Source organism: Bradysia coprophila, unplaced genomic scaffold (genome assembly GCF_014529535.1).
Source record: "Bradysia coprophila strain Holo2 unplaced genomic scaffold, BU_Bcop_v1 contig_350, whole genome shotgun sequence".
Taxonomy (NCBI): domain Eukaryota; kingdom Metazoa; phylum Arthropoda; class Insecta; order Diptera; family Sciaridae; genus Bradysia; species Bradysia coprophila.
In genome coordinates this window covers 8814517-8838923 of record NW_023503608.1, presented here as the reverse complement: position 1 = coordinate 8838923, position 24407 = coordinate 8814517, and the positions used below count along the sequence as shown (strand labels likewise).

The 24407-nt window shown below is 31.6% G+C and overlaps 1 protein-coding gene across 2 annotated transcripts in view; it reads left to right on the top strand.

The window, feature by feature from the left end:
* LOC119080707 (homeobox protein araucan) overlaps positions 1–23077 on the top strand; it is a 46270-nt gene extending 23193 nt beyond the window's left edge. For both annotated transcript variants that reach the window (XM_037189167.1, XM_037189168.1), the window contains exons 2-5: positions 2192–2542; positions 10837–10937; positions 21402–21709; positions 21866–23077. In XM_037189167.1, coding sequence (XP_037045062.1) covers positions 2192–2542; positions 10837–10937; positions 21402–21709; positions 21866–22608 — 1503 coding nt within the window. In that variant the 3' untranslated portion in view covers positions 22609–23077. The remainder of the gene's footprint in view (positions 1–2191; positions 2543–10836; positions 10938–21401; positions 21710–21865) is intronic.
* The last annotated feature ends 1330 nt before the right edge of the window (positions 23078–24407 follow it).

Below are 24407 nucleotides of genomic sequence, written 5' to 3'. Positions count from 1 at the left end.
TTTTCTTTATAAAGAATGCTATACACAGAGTTTTATAAATCTACTTTGGTCTAATATTGCGTGACTGATATTTGTTTTTATTATATAGCCAACCATTATTACGACCATGTTTGTATATTTATCCTATTCTGGGTTGTGTATCTACATTAGGTTTTCGAAGTAACACAAATCAACGAACAAGTAAAAAAATAGAGTTCATGAAAGTATTGATAAAATGGAAATAAAAATTGTGAGTGTTGTTGATAACAATATTTTCAACATTGATTTCGAATTAAGAGATAAAGTCGAAATGATTAATTTTTTTTCGTTGTTATTTTCTTTGATTACACGCATGGTTGTAGTTCTGCTTTCCCAGCGTTGAAACAAATTGAAACATTTTTTTTTTTCAACTTGAAACAGTTTGTTTCAGAGAACGTTACGTTACTATCATGACCGTATACATTTTGATCAATTAATTGTCACATAATCAGTTTGTGCTTATTATTTTTAAACTATAAGTGTCCTGAATTGTTACTCTCGTGAGAAAATATTTGATTTCATAATGTAAACCTTTAGGGATTAGGGATTCAGGAACAATTCAATGGAGAAGAATACCCTTAGAATACTAATTGTGTGGTCTTGCTCGGTTGACGGAGGTGCAAAGTCAAAATGATAGCTTAGCGAAAATCATCTGTTATCGGCGGATGCAACTAAAGTAAACGAGTTTCTGTTTATATTGTCTTATATAGAGACAAAGCTAATCGATGGAAAATTGGTATAAAGACGTAAGTCAAGCTTTTGTTTTACATTCTTCTATACACACAACAATAGCAGAAAGATAACTGTAAATGACTTACGTCTTTATACCGATTTTCCATCGTAATGTAGTTAAAGATTGTGTTGAACAAAAGAAGTAGTAGATTCTATATCAAAAACGGGCAAGTCAATCACAAAAGATAAAAATCTATTTAATTCCATGTTTCAATTTTGAACTCTTTCTGCATCCACGAAAAGATCCATGGAATATCGTCTCGACATAAATTCTTATCAAAAACGGCCCAAAAATATCGAAAAGAACTTTTATCATTTGTGAAGCATGACTGTTTGAAGCAAGAGTGTATTTAATATCCATCCTACACAACATAAGACAGTGAGTCTGGTGATCGTCTATATAACAACCAATCTTATCAGAATGTTCTAAATGTGTAAATAGCTACATTGAACACAGAAAATGCATTTCGAAAATAACGTAAAAAATAACAGTTTTCCTTGTCGGTATCCATTTTTTTTCTCTCTTCAAATGTTCGAAATTGATGTTAAATGTAAATGTAATGTTAGCTAACATTAGGTCTACTCCACATATATATTCAAATACACGAAAAAAAAACCTCTGATAAACTTCTAAGTAAATGTTGTTCAGAGTGTTTACATATAATATTTATTTGTAATTACAACACTTATGTCATTTTAGTGTACATGTTCGACTAAACAGGAATGTATCGATAAAAAAATATAATTTTTTTAATTTCGTAAAAAAAATGGCGGTACCTTTTACGACATTTGTTGGTAAGACCTGATACTGATCATTGGCAATATAACCGATTTTTGATTAGCTAAACGCAGATAAAAATGGTATAAGTATATCAGTTAGCCGCCTTAGAATACACGAAAAAAACTACGTAAAATCTAGATCTTACAAGAAACGACATGGGTTTTGGTTTGAGTATAAGAAATTAAATTTACCTGAGGTTTGGCAACATTTTAACTGTTTATTTATTCGGTTCCATCTTATCAGTTTTTATTTTTTGGTTGGTTGGTTTGAAAATATGACTCGGTGAGTTAATTTTTAATTAAATCGTTTGTAAATTAAAACACAAACACTTTGCGCTTTTGATGCGCGGCATGTGCTGACACATTTCAAATATAAACATGACATTAATCAAATTAAATTGTATAATGTCCCACTTTATGACAAAATATTATTTTTGGAAATGCCTGTTAATGTTTCTCAGGTTGATATAAGAAATAATGTGCCTGCCAAATCGTTTTATATAGTTTCGAATGTAGGTTGATGATTAATTCAATTACGATTTCTTATGGAAACTTTACTTTCTGATGATTTTCGTTTGAAATAATTGCTTCACGTGCATCTAATCAACGTTATAACTTATGCAACACATCTTAATCATTTGTTTATCTTATTCATTTCCAGAACACAATCTCGTCAACTCCTCCATCACCACCAGTATCACTTGCAATGGCTGTCACATCAACAATTCCTCCTGGACAACGAAGCTCGTCACCATGTTCGGCCGCATCCGGACCACCAAACCGATGCTGTGATTCGGGTCGACCACTATTTACCGATCCGTCGACCGGTCAAACGGTGTGCTCGTGCCAGCACGAACAAATGTTAAGTTATCAGCGCTTAGCTCAAGCAAGTCTTATGGGACATGGGGGTATGCAATTATCAATGTACAATTCTGCGTATGCAGATGGATTACCGACAGCAGCTTATCTACCGGGTGTAGGAGCTGATCAATCACATTTTTATCCGAATTTGGTGAGTACTCAACATTTACATATAAAACGCTGACATTGTGCATTTCTGTTATGGTACATTTGTGAATCGTAAATCTTGCTGGCTACATTGATAATGCATTACCGTCTAATATTGAATAAATTAGTCTCTCGGTTTTGCGATTTTTTCCAATAAATTGTTTGCCTGAATTTACTAATCCCAAAACACCCATCTAATAAATTTACATTCAGTCGTTTCAATTTTTTTTTTCGACGGAACATATGTAACCTCGTAGCTATTTTTATATACGGCGAATATTCACACTCCAAAACGCATTACATTTTTTCTACAAAAACCAAATCGACATCGACCAACCAACCAACCAACCAAAAAAAAAATCGTGAAAAAGAATTGCTGTAACATCAAATCCAGAAAAATTCTGTAAATTACAATTTTCAGAGAATAATTTTGCTCTTTGCTTGGCTGCTTGAATAAATTTCTGCATGTATCAAACCGTACATGTGTCCCATTTAACTTCATTTCATAGTAGCAACATGGGTGTCGTATGTTTTACACAAACCAATGTCACCCAAAAACATACAATGTCTATCTCATTTGTTCGCTTTTGTTATGTATATGAAATGAGCTTTTGCAAAATTGTAACTTTCGTATATTCCCTATGTATAACATGGTTTTACGGTATATAAACACTGGTACAAAATACCACATACTTTATTCACTTTGTATATGTATCCATAGCATTGCTTTTGGTTTTAGTTTTGATATTTCGTACGCCGCACATAGATGCTCTAAAGTCTACATTTTCGTATAAACTGCTTGTTCGGATACATACCATCATCATCAGATCACGTTCATTATATATATATATATACACACCACTACTGGAAATATAGCAGCGCAGCTAAGTATATAATATGTGATCCTGAGGAAAATCATAGGTCTTACACTGTTGAGTGAATATATTTATCAACAATCCTCCAGGGTATTTTAGTTAGTATCGTTGAATGTCGACACCATTACTCTGCTCTGTGGAGAAAATGACATTGGCGTAGAAATGTAATAATTGGAAATTTTCTGTATTGTTACGGTGAATATTGAATTGATGGCGACGGATTATTTTCATAAAACAATTTCCACTCTTGCAATTTAGTATATTCAAATGCAAACTTGTATCTACAGTTGTGCAGAGTGATTTTGGGAGTTTGGTGGGGGGCGAAAGAAAAATGAGTAGTAAGCAAAGTGGTCTATGAATGAGTCCTTACTGGAAGAATAATAGGAAGTGAGCCAATTTCAAATGCCAGGTCGGTAGTTTTAGAGTTGCAACATTACCTGGATCGTTTCAAATCCTTAAAAAAATGAATTTGACACCGTCTAGTCGAACATCTTAGTCTGATAACTGTGCATTTTGTGCAATTAATGTCTTTCCAACTGAAACTTGATGCTTGTGTCGTTAATTACAGAGAAAAATTATGTTGCAAAAATACTTGATTTTTATGAATTTGCTGGACTGGCAACAATATTCCTCGTAACTTGTATTTCGCTGGAAAAGTTGTTCGAAGCTTTTTTTACAAAAAATATTGCTGATCGTCGTCTAAACGAAAACCGAATTTAGAGACGAAATAATAACTGAATAACATTGAAACAGCCTCGGAATGCTATGAATTTGTCGTGCATAATATTTCTTTTATTGAAAATAAATATTTGTTAAATTTACATACTTCAACCATTTAAATGTAAAACTAATAAAAATCGACGCGTGAGAGTTAAATCAAAAACGTTAATCGAACGACTATCTATGGATTGAACAGCGTTTCTTTTTCACACATTTTCCTAATTGCCATCCACATGACGAAATTTATACCATAAACTCACACACATGATCCACACTAATTTTATGTGTTCAACGCAAATCATGTTCTAAACAAAACTTATAATTTATTAATATCATTACGAAACATGGTTTATATGGGACTTCTTATAATAGTTAGCTACTTAGCTATTCATTTCATTGAATAATTTTACGAAAAAAATACAAATGAAACGAAACACTGCTATTAATCGTATATTGTTCATACGTGACTAAAAGAATGTTAAAGTAAAACTCATTCATAAACATGTAACAATACGAAATACGACTGGATTTGTCGGTCTGCAAGGAATTTTATTTGTACAGAAAAAAAAATTGATTGTTACAGGGAGGAAAATGATTTTATACTCTCGACGAGAAAAAAGAAAGAAATTTTAAATACAAAAAAAAAATGCCAACACAAGGAATACGTTACACTATACACAATCAACCCATTGAGGCGAAATTTAATACCTCTAACATTCGGTGGTGTATACAGTTTTAGTTTTTCCATTACAAAAATATTTACAAATAATATTTATTTGAAAATATAATACAACATAAAAATTGTTATCAACTGTGGAACATTATAAACAAATTACTGACCACACACATTGCTCAGCGCAGTTTAGTGCACAGCTAATATTTTAACTCATACCATAATCGTTGGTTCTTTTGTTAATGCAAGGAGATATGTTGCAGATATGGAAACACTCGCACGATCGTTTTATAATTGTAAATTGTTTAGTCTTCAGATTTGATAATGGAGTGGTCTTTTATTGTATGTAGTGATAGGATGGTTATGTGAGAGGGCTTAAGTTTTATTTTTTATAATTCAACAAAGATATAACACAGCAAAATATAACCGTTGCTACCAGAGATCACAATTTTAGAATTTTATGAACTGTCTTTGTGGGTGTACTCGTGTACTGTGTAACGCATGAGTCGTTAACGAAAAACTCATGCAATTATGTAAACAGTTTTAAATGGAACCATCGTCTTTGCTTCTAATGATTTACCAAAATCTGATTAGATAAAATCTCATTTTGTTTATAGTTCACTAAACTCTCACTCGTTTAGTCTCAATGTCAACCTATAGTTCAAATATTTGTGTATTGTCCACAGTACACACTTTTAAATTCTCTTTCTTATTATCATTGAATTTGTATTTATCACAAATATACCAAACTTATAGAGGAAATATCGATGGTCTTAGATTAATTAGTCTGGACATTTAGCGGAAAGAACAAGATGAAGTTTATGACGATAATTTCCGTTTGATGAAAGTACTAAACTTCATAGACGATTACCCGACGGTATAATAATCGTACAAAAATTATTACATACTTGCATAATTGCATATGAATTCGACAGAGTAAAAATGATAATATCAATAAACATTTATGTAAAACCTGAATCAAAGTTAAATGCAATCAGTGTTTGTTCTACGTTTGTTAAAATATAAAATGTTAAAAATGTTTCTTCATATTAAAAAGATACGAGAAAAAAAATATCGAGAATAATTTCAATGGCATATTGCATTGCATATAAGAATATATACATTGCACCGACGACCGCAATGAAATAAATCCAAATAATCATTTGCACGGTTGCGGATTTTTATTTTCAAAATATAAAATTTATTTTAACAACTATTTCTCCTCGTATATACACTACTTTACACACTTAAGACACGCCGCACCGTTGAATCGATATTATAAAATAAATGAAATTCTCTGTTGCGCACAGTAGGCGTTTTCACAAATTTAAAGTAATATATTTTATTGAGTGCTTTTTGCGCGCTGTTTTTCTTGCCTTTAAAGAGATACTTGCAAATTTTACATGGATAAGTACCATTTCAACTGCAGAAATAAATAAATTTGTACTAGCAGTTGAAAGAATTAGAGAGATCCGTTTTTTTTAATTTTTTTTGGCTCGGTGCTATACATAAAACTTGATTTTGTGAAAATTATTTCAGATTTTTGAGAAGCTCAATAATCTACTTTATAATCTACTTTATATTGTTTACTACAAAATCTATTACTTCACTTGTTGTAACACACAGAATGTTAATAAAAGAGAAGACAAGCCGGGTCTAGTTATTTTTGACGTCTGTCTCACATAATCCTTAAATCTATTACTTCCTTTGTTGAAACTATAGATAGTCTTTTCTTCATTCGTTTTTACAAACAGTTTGCAATATAAGGACACAATATCCGGTGGTCATTGCGTATTCTCGTCATTGCTGACGATACGAATGATTAGCAGTTTCTAAAAGATGCCTTCTTGAAAATTTGCAATTATCCTGCTACATGGAAACATCTAAAACCGTTTCAAAATGACCATACAGCATGCATAAAATTTACACCACAAAATGGGATGATAATTTGGACGAAAACATCGGTTCATTAGATCCTTCGTGTCCGTCTCTAACACACACCAGTTCAACGCTTATATCCATCAAATATCGCACCATATTTTCATTGTTTCCCGTCACCTCGTAAATTTTCCTATTTCCATATACGATAATAAACTTATTATATGAACCATAAAATGCAAATTTCTGCCATAACGTACACTTATACATATTTCGTTCGGTTCATTTCAGGGAACATCATATTTTTTGTCTCGATAAACAGTTTTTTTTTCACTATTTTCATCTTCTGTATCGTATATATATGCAGATAATATACGTGAACTCTCATATTTATATATAATAATAATATTGTGTTTCACATGCATGTAATATGTATTTATGTTTATATGTTATGCGATACGGTAATTTAACGATGTGGATCTATTACATGTGAAAAGCTCTCTTTTCTCTTCTCGTTGACTATTTATTTGCTTCCACCATTGATGTTCATTGTTCGTCGAGTTGTTTCGTACACATTACATAGATGTGAAGCCAAATGTCATAATATAGATATATACATTCGTACAAACGAAAGCATTAAAATGTTCACTTCTACGTGTTACCAAAGAAATGGTTGTCATATCAACGATATAGTCAACATCCAAGCTTTCCGACTTTGGTGAACTTAACTCCAAGAAAACCGTGCAAGATATCATTCTCAGTTTTGTATTTCTGGGCAAAAATGTATGCGCGCCCATAAAATACAAACATTTAATATTTTAGCATTGGTAATCAAAATGCGGTATCTTGTTATTGCTTATACCAGCAAAAAGATAAAAAAAAAACGAAACTTTTAAAAACGCATGTTGTGAGACATGTATCTTTACATATTTTAATACATTTAAATATTATATTGTGAGTAGATACATCGTTGTTGGTTCGCTTTTTGTTTTATTTTTGTTGGTTGCGTCTCTTGGATCGGAAAGGTGTTTTTATGCAATATCAAGAAATTTTATTTTTATATTTGTAATGCGGTGTGTGACCCGCATGCACTTTATTGAATGAAAAAATCGAAATGGTACATGTGTGCGCTGCGGAATTCTTTTCCGAAACCTGGCAATTCAGAAATTTTTTTCGGGTACACAGGTCGCGGTAATGTGTGTAAATGCAGTTGTAGATTCAAGTTTATGGATAATTCTGTCACAGAATTTCTGTGGATGTTTGAATATAATATAAAATCAGCAGCTGTAATTTGCATCTATCGCATATATTTTTTACTGCAAAGTCCATACTGACAGGCGAAAAATGAGACTCAAATTATCTGTTTGAAATATTTCAATTAAAATATAAATCCAACAGAGTCACACTGATACGCTCGCCTAATAATAATTTTTCCAACAAGTCATAACATCTTGTGAATTGTGATCGTAATTAGCTTTCAGCTAAACGAGACATTGTAAATAATTGAAAACATTTTCTAGATGAACCCGAAGCCCAGATAACCAAAACACATTTCTATCTAAAATAAAAAAAATTTAATCGTTGTGCTGTCATTTTATAAGTACTTAGCACTATTTTCTCTTATCAATGTTAAATTATATTTAATGACACATTTTATGTAATTAAATGTTATCTTTAGAGGTTTTTTTTTCTTTAAATTATAACAAGTAAAGTGTTCACCATAACACTTGTGATTGCTTATAAATGCCGCATCATGTGTCGCGTAGTTATACAAGTATATCTGTTACAGAACCTTTATACAGTGGATCTGGTTCACATTCCTTAAAACACATTGACGAAGGGTATTCGACACGACATGCTTTGGAATATTTCAAAACGGAAATAACGTTTGCAATTTCGTATCGAAAACAGTTGGAATATGAAAAAGAGCTCATTAAATAAAGTCACTATATCTAAAACAGAACACACTAATGATACGATAACATACGTGGAAAAAAAAACTCCACTTCAGTTATCTTGCAATGGATTATTTGGGATTAATAACTTTTAATGAAGTCATTTTGTTGAGTTAACCCGAGCGATATAATAGTGAAAGAGATCGAATTATCGTTTGAGTATGGGAATTTTGTCAATCGTTGTCGGTATATAAGTGAAATTTCCCATAGTTCCATCTAGTTAAAATACTTGTTCTAAAAATACCTCGCCTGTTAAATCTTGGAAATTGTAGTGCCTGCAGAAGATTGTGCACAAACCCCAACGTTTTCCTCTTATCATATTTCATGTTGTCGAATCCATTGATTCGTCATTCTGTCTCTGAGTGTTATTCCAAGCATACTCCGTTCCATGGCTCTTTGTGTCACTCCCAATTTATCTTCGGATGCTTTCGTTAAAGTTAACGTTTCCGCTCCATAAGTGAGCACTGGAAGGACACAAGTGTCGAAAACTTTGCGTTTCAGACTATTATTCATTTTGCTTTTGAAAATTAGTCTGAGTCTTCCGAAGAAGAAGATATTTCATGTGGAAATGTTATTTGTGTTTTACGTTTGTTATGCACCACACATTTCACTAGTTTTCATCAGAATCTGATACTTCTTTTGATCGAAGAATTTTTACAAATTGAAGCAAAAATCTTTTACTTCAATAATTTAAACACGCCCGTTTCAATTTAAGATCTATGATCACATCATTTAATGCTATTTATATAATCGCTGTCGATAACAGATGAGCCATACAGATGATACTGGTCAAAGCGTGTCAATTTACCAACTCCATGACAACCCACACTTTTCCCACAATGACACAATTTAAAATTCAAATCAATTGCAGCATTCGTTGCTCTCGATGCAACATACCCCCTGTAAACAGGATACAGTTCAATTAAATTGTTATTTAACATTGAAACATTTTCACATTTTTGTAAAAAGCAATATGAAGGAAGAATCGTTCAATTAATTAATCAATAAATAAATTTCGATTCAGATACTTTCGTTCGAAAGTGTTAATATATAATATGATGATAATTCAGTGTCTGGTTATTTTGATATGGAAATTTGTATCAACAGCTTGTATTATTAATTAATTTTCTGAGAAATAATAAATCATTTTTTAATTCTCCGTTTTTATTATTATTATTACAATGAAATGTTTTTTTAATGAGTATTTCAATTAATATCTTCTGTTTTTTTTTTTGAATTTCCAGTAATTAAAATGGTAATATTAAATGTCAAGAGTTTTGTAGAGAATTTGTTGACTAGCAGAAAAAAAATTGTCACTTCAGTTGCAGTAAATAGAATATGCGATAAACACCATATATATATGTAGTCACTGTCACAGACTGGTCTCTTCTGCATTACATGCAATTTAACATGTCCTCAATTTTCGCTTTATAAATAAAGCTTTTTATCTGCGGTATACGTTACACAATCGTATCGATTATATACGAAAAACATAAATTAACCGTTCAACTGAAATTCCAACATTTAACAACAACATTTGAAAAAACATTTATAAGTAGTTTTTAACGAAAAAGACTTGACTTTTTTTCGTGTTTCAACAAAGCAATTAAAGACGCATTTGCGCGCTATTAATCTCTCTTCAAATTTGCATGCGATAGCACGAAATAAAACACCAGTAAAAAAAATTGTATTTATACGGAAAAAAAGCAGTGATCAATGACGCTTTTTCGCTTATCTACTCACTCAAATGCCCACGAGCAGATTTTTATAATTAAAAAATTATCGCACAAAATGTAATTACCATGTTCAATTAACATAGCCGCTCTGTACATTATATTAATTTTTCGGACCAAGTGTTATTTATATTCCAATGTCTCTTTTGGTACGCGATATATATAAAAAATAAATATATTAAGATCAAGGCCTTTTAATTGAATATTATATGTATTAAGCGCCAGATCAGCAATTAATACAAATTTGAATAATATAAAGTAGAATAAATTTGATAAGCCCCGATGTTGACATGTCGTTTGTGTGTATCACAATTTTTTTGTTTATTTCCTTTTTTGCTGTTGTTGTTTCAATCATTTCGATTTTTCATTCTTTATTGCTTGTATAGCAAATCGCTACTGAAACCGATTAAACCGAACCGCAAATATTTTAATAATTACATTTTCGACTTTTCTATTTTTTACAGGCCGGACTAGAATTAAAAGAAAATTTATCGGGTGGTGCACCATGGCCTTATGGATATCCTTATCCGTACGACCCATCATTAGCGCCTTATGCATTCAATGGGTAAGTGAACAAGCGATCCGATGATAAAATTACATTTATTTTTCTCAATACAACTTTGTGGAGTGTCTGTAAAATTCCAGTACATCTGATTCAATTATAATTTCATAATTTTATCTCACCGATTTAAGTCTGTGGAATGCCATTTAAAAAACAAGTCAATAGGCTCTCGTATAAACAAACATACACACTGGTCTTGTGTAGTCTTGTACAATAATATCAACTGAGAGTAGAAATACTGCAAGACAAAAAAAAAAGAAACGTTCTGTCTGTTTGTTCATTACGGTATCAACAGTTTCGATGTTTAAATTCCGAATGATTTATGATTCTGTATTTGATATTTTGAAATGAAATAAAAATTCAAAACATTCTTGCGACAATTTGTTAGCACTACTGAGATAATTAATTTTAAAATAAATGTGTCGATTTAACCATTGAGATTATACTATTAACTATATACGATCGTACTCATATGGTATGGTGTTTCAATGAGAATTTATAATAAAATAAAAATAAACCGAAGAAAATATGTGTCAGATTTATGGTCGGTGCATGTCAACATCAATTAATTTAACAACCACAAATCTATGTGATTATTCACATAAATCCATTCCTTTGTGTTTTTTTTCGTAATAAAATTAACAAAAACAGAAGAAAAAATATTATAAAAACACCATCGCTAAGTCATTAAAAAGTCTTTAAACCCATCCACGTCTGTCTCTCTCTATATAACACGTCATATACACAAATTTCCTAAACAACAAATCCATACAACATCTAAAACATTTATTAATATAACGAAAAAAAAAGGTTTTTACTATCATACAATGAAATGCTTTTATTATGTTTCTTTTGGTTGTTTTAATTCTTCGTTGTTGTTTTTTCGTGTGTATTATTCTCCTTTGGTTTTCGCAATAAATATGAATAAATCATGAACTATCATTTTATTATTATCACTTATACAAACATTACTTATATTAACTAATAGTTTTCATTATTACACTCTCATCAAACACAATATTACAGTTATATATACACATCAGTTTTTTTGTCTCTCTGGTGTGTTGCCTACCAAACACACAACACCCACCCAAAAACAAGTTTAACGCGCTTTCATGTCTGTCAACAATAAACATAAATCAGCAGTAAATTTTGCTTTTAAAAAAATGTTTTTTTTATTGTTAATGTTAAGTTTGTTGAAATTGAAAAAATAATATAAAATATTGTGTACAAAAAGTGTAGTTATTGCGTATAATTAGTTAATATCAAATTTATAAAATCTATGCCACTCCTTTTTCGTCGTTTTTTTATTATTTGTTTTTAAGATCTTTTTATTTTTTTTCCTCCAAACTCAATTTAGAGATGTTGAATAATTGTTTTATGGTCTTTTAATGTAATGCTTAATTTTCGGTTTTATTACATATTATATTTGTCAATGGTGACATTCAGTTCATCCGAAAGTAAAACCTGATTTGAATAAATCAATAAAAACGATGAATGAAATGATAATTTTTTTACGGATTTATCTTAAACTTAATCATTTTTAATATTTGGACTGACATTCATGTATGAATGGTTGTGGGGTTCTATAAAGATCGAATAAAGACGCGTAATATGTTCAGAAATTTTCAGGTAATCAAATATTTGTATCGTTTATTTAGAGGTTAAGGAAACGACAATCGACCTCGATAGAACCATTAAATCTGTTACTTATTTAGTTTAGTGTCTGATGCAAAATCTACTACTTTCTTTATTTCAACATACTTTCATATATTTATTAGGGTACACTAGCAGAGCCATAGCCTATTTTCGTGAAAAATGTTTTTTGAATTTTCTTGATTTTCTCGAAATTCTGTCAAAACTTTCTCAAATTTCAAAAAAATATTTCATCAAAAATAGGCCCACACCGTTCATTTGATTTTGACAGATGTTTAATCTCTTTTGTATCAAGTCCATCAAAGAATATTGTACTGTCTGATCTTCCCATACAATAGGCACATCTAGTCTCATCCCTTAATTTACTTCACTGCAGCAGTTGTATGCGTTCAGAATGAAAGTGAAAGCCGATTCGACTGTCCCAACAATTATATTGTAACAATCTTGTTTTCTCAGACATTCAAGCTAATAAAATTTCATTTTAAAATTATATTGTCGCGTCAAATAACATTCAAAAGAACATGCCGAGAATTAATTATTATTAAATACAGAAGCAGGTGCTCAGACACCAGATTTTCAACGACAATTTTCTAATTCGACAATTAATTCATCGGTGGGCTTGAAAGTTTAAATTGAATAATATGAGTTTACACGAGACATGACTGTTTTTTACGCAATGAAACCACATACCATCTAGAGACACATCCATAAGATGACCGAAAAAAATGTCTAAGATACGATCAGAGAGGACATAATACGTTCCTGACGGTTTGAATATAAATAACAAGGCACATAAAAATCATAGATGAAGAAATTTGAATAAATTTTTTGTTCGAAATCTTAGATCTTTACTCGATTGAACGTTGTCGTTTTTTTTCTATTAATTTGCTTCTGTGAGTTTTATGTGTATATGCTGCTGTTGAAATTAGTTTTTTTTTTCGAAACCATAAAACGTAAGCTTATACCGGACATTAGATTTAAAATGTACAAGAAATACACAAAAATCTGATGTAAGTAAATTCTTGATCGAAATGATAAGAATTTGAATGTGGGAAACAAGTAAATTAATTGATGATGATGGCATGTTTCGACTATGGTTCAACGGAAATAGCCTGTAGGATGACTAATTTATTAAAAAAAAAAATATTTCGTGCAAACATTTTACCTTGTTAAATGAGTTTTTTTGAACTTTGTCGAACTACAATAAATAATCCGAACATTTGATTCCGTAGAGCTAAAGAGCTTTCTGAATTATTTGAGGGATCATTTTGAAAAGATTTGAACTTCATATTGAAAACCTCAAAAACCAAAATCAAATTACAATTTAACATTCTCATCAACTCTGTTCATTGGCGTCTGATTCAAATCGGAATTTATTTTACGTCCAAATTATTTAGAGTGTACAGTTAAATAGCCGCAATATCCCATTTTCGGTATAAGTCGTAGCATCGAAATGGAAATCCACCAGCGTTACTTTTGTAAAATTATTAATCAGACACCAAATAAACATCGATTCAATTTAACATTTCAAATATTCGAATTAACACAATCAAAATGTCGTGTATGGATTATATTAAACTAGTTGTTAAAATTGGGTGCCTTCCTGTCACGTGCTAACGCTGACAATATCGAGTTATATCCATGTCCATAATTTTGTGCAGTGTTTTTTTATATTGTTTCAAATTTAATTTTGTAAATTGCGTTCGTTTTTAGTTTTGCAATACAAGACAGGAAAACAATATAAAATACAAGTGCAATATCTCATGGTGAACAAACATTTTGCGATTTTTCTTTCGTTCGTATGCATGTCATTAATGTATTGATCATCACTTTTTTTTTATTTATTATAAAAAGAAGAAACAAAAAAACATTGTAATGCTAATGCACTTCCATATGCATCGAAGTCATTTCCATTTACCAATCGGTTAAAATAATAACATTGTGATTTTCCGATTATGTTTCTTTTTTTGTTTAATAAATTTATTGATTTAAGTTATGTTTATGAAATTTAAATCAATTTTTAATTGAACGAAAACAGCAAAATGTTATTTTTATTGTCTATACATTTGTCGGCTTCAATTTTATTTGGTGTTAACTTATGCTAGTGTATAACCGAATTGAATAAATAAATAAATAAAAACCGAAGCTGAAATATTGATTGAATGTTGATTTGTTAGCGGATTAAAATAACCCGACACGATTTATTTATTTTGTATTTTTATCCATAAACTGCTGATTTTTCGATAAATTTCACAACTGCAGGTTTTATATTATTTTCTTCGTAATAAATTCTTTACCAATGAAATCATTTATATTGGATGAATATGTTTCAACGAAAATGTTTTCAAGACACATTTTATGGTTTGCTAATTTTATTTGTAAATTTTTGTGTGGAAAGTAAGATCGCTGCAAGCTTTTACGACGAATCAAATTTTGTTACAAACGCAAACTGAATCGTTGCGACAGCATTTTTCATTTCGTTTTTCAATCAGCCGTTGTCTGCATAGAGAAAAGTCTTTTATTGACAAAGACAAATTCATGTGATGACATATATCGACTCGACAGTTGTTTCAGAAATCATCTGTTATCGACAACGGTCGACAGAAGTGAACAAGCTCAAGATGGTGCTTTCTTATATATGTTGAAACAAATGAAGTAAAAGATTCAATGCAATCATATGCGACGTGTGAAACAAAAGAAGTAGTAGATTCCTAATCGAAACACGCTACATCTACGTCTATTCGTAAACCACTTGTGTAATGCTGAACTACTACTAGAAGATATCAATTCCCAAGCAACTGAAAACAAACCTGCAAATCGTTTTCGAAATATTTATTCACTGCAAAAATTAGAAAATAGGCAGACGTCATGTTCACATTAATTAAAAACGTATTTACATATGAAATACAACCATTCTACAAAGTACTTTTCGCGTTGAAAATTGTAATTTTAAAATTTTTGTTTATTAATCAATTACATCGAAACATGTAACCGAGTTTTACACGAATAGAACACAAAATAATAATTTAAAGCCATTAAATTAACCGTTCGATATTTATTATTGCAAAGAGAAGCAGAATTTATTTTGCTCGTGCATTTTGTGTGCAATTTAAAATTCAAATATTTTGTCTAACGCATGCGACACACTAAATAAAAATGTTACCGCTCGCTTTTATAATAAAATTATTTTATCTTCTGCAATTATAAATTTCCCAATTTTCCGATTTGTGTTTTTCTTTTCATATGAATATTACAATCGAACGGCACAATTATCAATTTTAATTATTTAATTGAACGGCGAACAATTTGAACATTATTTTAGCAGCATAAACAACAATTATTTTGTGAAACTACACCATTTCCGAACAATTAAAATTTATTATAAAACAACACCGTGTTCATATAGTGTTGCTGTTTTGGATTTAGCATTTTGAAATGTCGAAAATCCGATTTCGGTAAAACATGGTGGTAAAAGTCGACAATCATATGAAAAACATATGCAAAGATAGTGTCGTTTTTATGAAATTCAAACAGCACAATTTTGATGGTTTTTCATAATTACACAATTGGTTTTTGAAAATTGACATGGGGTGGATTTGAATCAATTAAAATATTAGCGGAAAATAGGAAAATACCAATTTTTGGGACTATTTCAATTGACCGGAGGTGGAGGAATTAGGTTTATTTGTTCAGTGGGATAAATTAAATAGATTGATAAACGGTAAACGAACCATGGTGTGATCATTAAATCTATTACTTATTTTGTTTAACAAATCACATTGTGATTGATGCTAAATCGTTTACTTCATAAATTTTAAAATACTTTATGTTATATAAGAAAACAATAATTAGTGTTCATCGGTGCCTTACATCTACACAAATAAAATTTTTGCAAGGTCCAGCTGAAAAATAGCTGTAGCAATTTCATGTCTAAATTTCATTGACGTCAACTGTATGTCGCAAATAAATACAATCATTTTCAGTAACTCACAGATAATTGTGCTTAAAAAATTATATTCGAAACGGAAACATTTTCTTTACGACAAAAAAAAATGTTGATGGATCTCATGATGGATTCATATTAAAAATTCTGTTCTCAAAAATTGTATTTCAGACATTGTAAAATAATTCTATTAGGAGAGAGAGGAAAAAGAACCTTTATCACGTGGGGCGAGAAAACGAAATTTAAATGAGGACAAAAAAAATATTCAAGGGAAATATGTGTCATCAATGTAGAGTCTTCAAACAACAAATTCATTTTTATGTTTTTATATGGATAACTTTCTTGTTGATTTTTTTTCTTCTTCAACCTAATTCTATCTTTAGAATGATTTATTCAAAAAAAAAAAAACAACAACAACTCATGTACCATTAATAGAGCTATGAGCGACAGAGCAACGTAGAAGGAAAAAAAGTTCGAATATTTTTTTGGATTGTGAAAAAAATTAACGATCTAAAATTCTACTCCAATTCACACATAAATAACGCATTTCGAATGGCATTTATTTTTTGAACATACACCAATTTAGTATTTTATAGCAAAAATACAGGATCAAATCTGCAAATGAACGATAATTTTATTGAATTATTGATCAAATCGGATGCACCCGTTTTTTTTTCACTGCATTCATATTCGTTCTTCGTTTCATCAATCACGGTCAACATATACATCACGGTGATACGTTTTAAATGAACGGACTGTGAAATATTTCATCTAAATTATTGATTAGAAATCCAACCGGCCTGATTCGACAGGTAGGGTATTTATATTAACAAAGAAATCAATTTATTTAAATAGAAACATCCCCGTTTAAATAGTAACAAATTATGTCCATTGACTGACAAATCAATTCGTGTATGTTAACTGATAGTAATTAGTATACATTTTCCCAATTTCCCAATATGGAAACAGACAAAAAAAACGTGTACCTACTCTACCTGTTTTAAATGCGATAATTCACACTCGCAGAAAACGAGAATAAAAAAGTTAATTTAGAAAAGCGAAAGACACTTTTTTGGGGTTTGTTTTAACCGTTGTTTATTTATTATTTATCTTTGCATCTTTTATTCAGCAAAATTATATTTCGGATACGGCGACGTGTCGTGCTGAAAAGTGCTGGTGAAGCTTTTATAATTTTGAAATGTACGAGAGTGGTGTTTTAAATATGTCAGAAGTTTTTTTTTGTTATTTTATATTATGTACGCTACGTGTTTCGAGCCATTAGAATGGCAATTTTCGTTATGTGTAGAAGTTGAAATGTTGTCTCGGAGACAATTAACATGACAATAATGAAAAATAAAATTTGTGCGGATAAAATGTTAATTTCTCATATTTAAGTTGGAAAACGTTGTCGGTTTTCATTAGGGGTAATGAATGTTTCGTGTGAGGAGGAGGAAATGGGGGTAAAAAGTATTTGCTTTTCTAAATTAAATTGTAAAAGTTATTTCGTTTTTACGATAAGCCCGGTTTGCATTTTTGCATGTAAATTGGGTTTTTATCTCGTAATTTTTTTTTAAATGATCCGAAAGTCACTTACCGCTTGGCCTCAAAGCGGCCAGTTGACAGAGACACGTATCGTATATTTGGAATATTCACTGTTAGGATGTTCTTGAATGAAACACTCCCAATTTCGGCGAAAACATCTAACATGTTGAAAAATATCTATGCAAAAATAACTTCACTTCTCTTCCTCAATCCACCTTTTTCGATGAGTCGACAGACACAATCAATAGAAACATTTTGTTAAATAAAAAAATAAGATTTCGTTTGAGCCTGTGCATATTATTTCGGAAAACAATAAACTGAAGTAAAAGAAAAACTTTTTTATTGAAAAAGTTTACCACGGCAAAAAGTTACGATGTTCCCCCATATTCTTGCGTTGTAAACAAAGATTTTCCTTTATTTTATAATTAACTGCAAAATAAATATGGCGAATTCTTTGGGAATTTATTTTATTTTTCGTTGAAATGAAGAAAGAAAAAAACCTTGCCGACAAAACAATTTAGAATTTCCACATTTTTATCCGAATTTTAGCATAACCCAACCGCATACAAACAGCATTGCTGATAAATTACGAAAAAATATTTTTTTGCTGGAAAATTTACGTTCAAACGAAATTATTGAAAAAAAGCGCATGCAATTACACGGCAACTTTTCCCACCTACACGAAATAAATGTTTGTGCACCAAACATTAATTAATGTTTCGGTGTATCAGCCTAACCTCAAAATGATCGTATCGCATAGCCGCTACTTCAATTTGCGGTTGGAAATGGCTATATTTGCATTTTTCGGTGCCCGACCTTATCCATGAAAATTCACCGCTTCGGTTAGGTGTATCGTTTATGTAAAGTAATAATACGCCATTTAATGAACTATTTCAATTTTTTTTTTCGTCTGGAATATATTAAAATACCATAACATGGTATTAGTTGGAATATGGTTGATTTTATTTTTGTTGTTGTTATGTTGCAATTTTCAAGTTGAGGTTGTTACATTATTGTCATGTAACGATGGTCGGATGCATGGAAATAAAAACCATGCTGTACTAAAACCATTTATTACATCTGGTACAGTGACTATCCATATAACATTATGTTATTAATTAATTGCAAAAGGGGTTTTTATGGCTGTGAGAAGCGTCTGGTAACATCTTTGTACCAGAATGTTAAATAGGGTTTTTATTATTAGTACATCCCCGTTTCGGACATAGCATTTATATTCGCTACTGTGACAGCATAAGCGATATTTTGTTGGCTTCATTAGACTTTTTCGTGAGCTTCTTCCCATTATGCTAAAACAACCTCAAAACTTTCAAAAGCTCTATAAAGTTCACCATAGGCTTAACGAAGTAGTAATTAGTCTATTAAACAAAAATAACTTTGTTAGCGTTTGCTTCGACATTATCTTAATGCATCCTTATTATTCATCCTTATCACTTCCATTATTACTATGAGGGATGAGGCAATGCGGCTATCTGACATAATCAATCTCATTGCATAAATAGCGTTCATTACAAGGGAATTAGTTTATTAATCCTTTCGATTATACGTCACATTCGGTCTTATCAACAAAATTGATGACTTTATTTAAGCACAGACACTACAGAGCCACATAGTACAGTTCTTATCAGTAAAAATACTCCACTCATGTGATAAATATTATCCACTTATGTGTTGTGATTTGCCAGAGAAACTAGGCAAAATGCTGTTGCGTTTCGAGTTACAGCGAAGAAGACGCAGCAAAAAATACATATTATGAGTATTATAATAGCAGCAGCCACTTAACTGAAGCGAATATGGAAAAACAAAACTTATTACAATAAAAACAAAGAAACACCACAATTTGTCGACACGACCAGCCATGGGTTGAGCATTGTTTTCACGCAATTTTAATGAATTCAAAAAGTTTAAGTAGTTTTGCGTGTAAAATTATGATTAATTATTGCATTGAAACATAGGATTTTTTTCGTATTTTAATTCAAAAAAATAAGAAAATGTGAATTAAACCAGTCCGAGGGAACGTTTGTAAAACGAGATAAAACCTCGTCGACTGTATGTGTATGTGTATGTATAAACACCGCTCACTCAATGTAGACGTAATAATGAAATTTTTTGAAAACGAAAAAAAAGGAATCGTGGATTATACATTAACACCGTGTATCTACATCACTATGTGCCGACGGTGAATATATGGAGATAATGAAAAATAAAAAATCACCTCACGTAGGAACGTAATTTGATGATGCTCTCCGTTTGCTTTTCTGATAAATTTTTAAAAGCTTTTTGTGTCGTTTCGCGTGCATACACTTGAATTTTAGATTTTCCTGGAATAAAAAAAAAAAGTTGGAAACGTTATCTCTGGCCACTCTTTTCTGAAAAACAGAATAATTTCCCCATCCAACCGTTGTTCAATTTTGGGATTTTCAGTTTCTGGTTTAGGACACATGCACACGGATACATCCTATGTTATACCATACATTTTCTACCAATGATTATACAACACTCTTCATATCAATACCGTACAGAGCATTATGTTTGCATGCTTCAATCGCTGCAAACAAATAATAAAATATTCTATGCGATTTTCAGTTATATTGTGTGCTCTCATTTTAGAGATGGGTATATAAACAGCGTAATATCGCGCACTATCCACGAATAATTATTGTTTGCACAGTGCTGCTTGTTTTATACACATTACTGTAATGTAACAAAACAAAATTCTTCCATGGTTATGAGTTTCGTTCACTGATGTTTCCATGTTTCGATTAACGGATCGTTGATTTGAACTGATCGTGTTAGAAGCGGCATTTTCCATCATTTTTATCACCATGACAACAATTTAATTTTGAAATGAATTCACACGATGCGTGATGATTATGTATGTAAAGTAGATAACAACCACCACCACCCCCCCAAATACCCCATCTCGAAAATGTTACAACAAAATTGGCAAAACAATTTTGCGTCGTCTGTTTGGGAACCAAATGCAAGATAAAATTTTGGTAGATTTTCTATTTGAAAATAACATGACGAATGGATGGAGGGACGAAGAGGGTTTGTCGTTTTGTGAGGAAATATAAAGTTTTATGGTTACGGTCGCTGGCGTGAAATTATCAGTGCGGCTGATTCTTTGCCCCGTTGCTGTATTAGTGCACTTTTGAATATGAAAATTTTGCTGTTTTTCTCTCTGTTCATCGGAGCTTTTTTTTTATTTTATTGTTTCGTATAGCCTGCATACCAAAAAGAAATATAAGTTGCACAACTGACCGACCAAAATTCTAAAAAAAAAATCTTTTTCCATTACATTGCAGATATGGCATGGAATTAAATGGCGCCCGACGAAAAAATGCGACACGAGAGACGACTAGCGTATTGAAGGCATGGTTAAATGAACACAAAAAGAATCCGTATCCAACCAAAGGTGAAAAAATTATGCTGGCAATAATAACGAAAATGACACTGACACAAGTGTCGACATGGTTTGCAAATGCCCGACGAAGGCTTAAAAAGGAAAACAAAATGACATGGGAACCAAAGAACCGTGTTGATGATGACGATGCAAATATTGTGGATGACGATGACGATGATAATAAGAGTACGGACGGAAAAGATTTGTTAGGTGAGTTGAATGTTTAGCATACGATGAATAAAAATGACTTGGAAAATAATCACTGTTTGCCAATTTCACTGGTAGAATTGCATTCTGCACTTCAACAAGAATATTCTCCGTGATTTTCTTTATCTAAATTTTGTGTTTTCTTGATCAAATTTACAGATTCAAAGGACTCTGGTACCGCTTCAAGCGAAGACGGTGACAATCATAAATCACATCGCCTTAATGACAACCATCCAGGAAGTGGATCGCCGTCGCCCGATATATGTGATAAGCCAGGTGGCGGTTATCCACTATATCATCCTGCTGCACTACATCATTATCGGCCAACCATGGGATCACCTCTAGATATCAAACACACCCCGAGCGGTAGCACAAATCCAAATAGTAAGCCTAGAATATGGTCCTTAGCGGATATGGCCAGTAAAGAGGAGAAAGAGTCATCCGATCTAAAACATCCCCCATTTTATCAAACTGGACCCGGTAAAATACTGTCGCCATTAGCAAGTCGAATGCCATATCCACCCTACCTGAAACACGATCTGAAGCACGAAGTGAGTAAACCGGACATTTATCGAAATTTCAACGGTCCGCCATCGATGCCAGTCAGTCATCCCGACTACGTGCTACTCGAATCCTATCAGAGAGCATTGGCCGCACACAATAACGGTCTATCGGCGTCGATGCATCCACTGTCATCGATTATGTCCAAGTCATCGTCCGAACATAATTCATCCTTTGCCCCGTTGAGTTTAACGACAAACAATTCAGCGTCAGTGCCATCGTCGGGTGCATCGCCGTCAGCGTCAAGTACGTCATCGCGGCCGGAAAACACAACGCCCATATCTGTGTTACCGAATTCGCATGACAGACAACCACCACCCGAACATATGGCAACGCCTTGACCAATTTTAAAATCCCCGTAAAATGAATAAAATTTAAAGGAAAATAAAAAGAAAAATTCGTGTGATATAAATAACTATGTTAGTAGGATGATATAAATAGCACCAATATTTTAATGTAAAAAAGAAAAATGGAAAAACAAAAATTTAAACAGAAGAAGAAAACATGGAAAATGGACAATTTTTTTATGGAAGTGAATCCCAAAAAAAAAATTTCGGACAATAATTTAAATGTGATTTACTTATTTATATTAAAAAAAAAACAAATGGTAAACAAAATAGTAAAAAGGAAGGAGAATTGAACATAAAAACAAAGCTAAAGAAACACTTTTTACTTAAGGGCAATTGCTACGCAAATCAGGGTATGTTAAAATTTTAACGAAATTATTTGAAACTTTTTGAGAAAATTGTAATTGTAAACATTCTGTGCAACCGAAATATTGTGTTGATCACATGGTGAAAATTTGAAAAATAGAAAAAAAATCGAAATCTGTGAAACGACTACCACATATAAAGTCTAAGGATGCAGGCTGTTCCAAAATCTTGACAACCAGTCTTATCAACGAAACTGTTAGTTTACACACAAATTTTACCAGTGAATTCCGTTCTATTGCTTTTACGGTACTACTGTAACAGTAAACGCTTTTCGGATAATACATGAGAGCTTAATAGATTCCTTTTCATGTTACAACGTGATATTCATTTTCTTCGCCATCACGCCAACATCAGGAATGAATTAATTTTTGGGAAAGCATGTAGTCAATTTTGTTCTGATAAAACTGTTCTGTGGTGAAGTGAGTAAGGACGTTGACAACTTAAAGTTAATTCATTTTTAAGAAATCTTTTGTTAACCTGTCACAGCCGACAAGCATATTAACAGTTTTACAGGTTCAAACTATTACTTCATTTGATCGAAGATTTTCAGAGATTGATTTCAGAAAATTTTTTACTTAATTTGTTTTGAACATGCTTTTTGCTATATAAAACATCATTAGTCCGAGCTTGTCGCTAATTATTGCTGTCGGGGTCGATAAGAGATGACAGCCGTCTGTTTTTCTCACTATTTTGGAAAAATAATAGAATTTACATGCACGTCAAAAACCGTACTATTCAATCACTACTTTCGACGCCCTCAGCATCCATTACATAACTTGGGCTAAAAATGAAAAGTCTCCTTTTCGTGTCGTTATTGACCTCGGCTACGCCTCGAATGAAAAATATTAGCACTAAAACTCAACTTTTCATATTTTCACCAAACCCTAGTTATGTAAATGACTGTAAATGTTTCTGGAGAATAATAATTTTTATTCAAGCATGTTGAGTTAAGGCAGTTTTCCTAGATTCATGTGACCGCGTCAGTGTAGTTATCTCTAAGATGAAACAATTTACTTTTGGTCAATTTTTGTTTTTAAATGGAGTGATTGTTAGAAGAACGTAAAATCATCAGTGGTTCAGTGAAAAACACTTTTCAAACTAAAATTTAAACTTCCCGAAAACTAACTCTATCTACGAACTTTAAGTTTCCTTAAATCCTTGATTTCTTTCGTACTAACAAAAAAACGCCAGTGTTCCAACAAAACAATCTTCAATTAAATGATTCTGTTTACATAATTTAACAGCCTGTAGAGGACTGCATGACTTAGAAGCTGTAAAATTTAATGTTTCCTTATTTTTGAAATCAATGCGCGCTGAATTCGTCGAACAGTCCGATAACGTCAATATAATTGTAAAAAGAAAAAATTGTCAGCAGACCATTCGATCCGCAGTTGTCTCTTTAATTTACCATCTCGAACGGCGGTGCA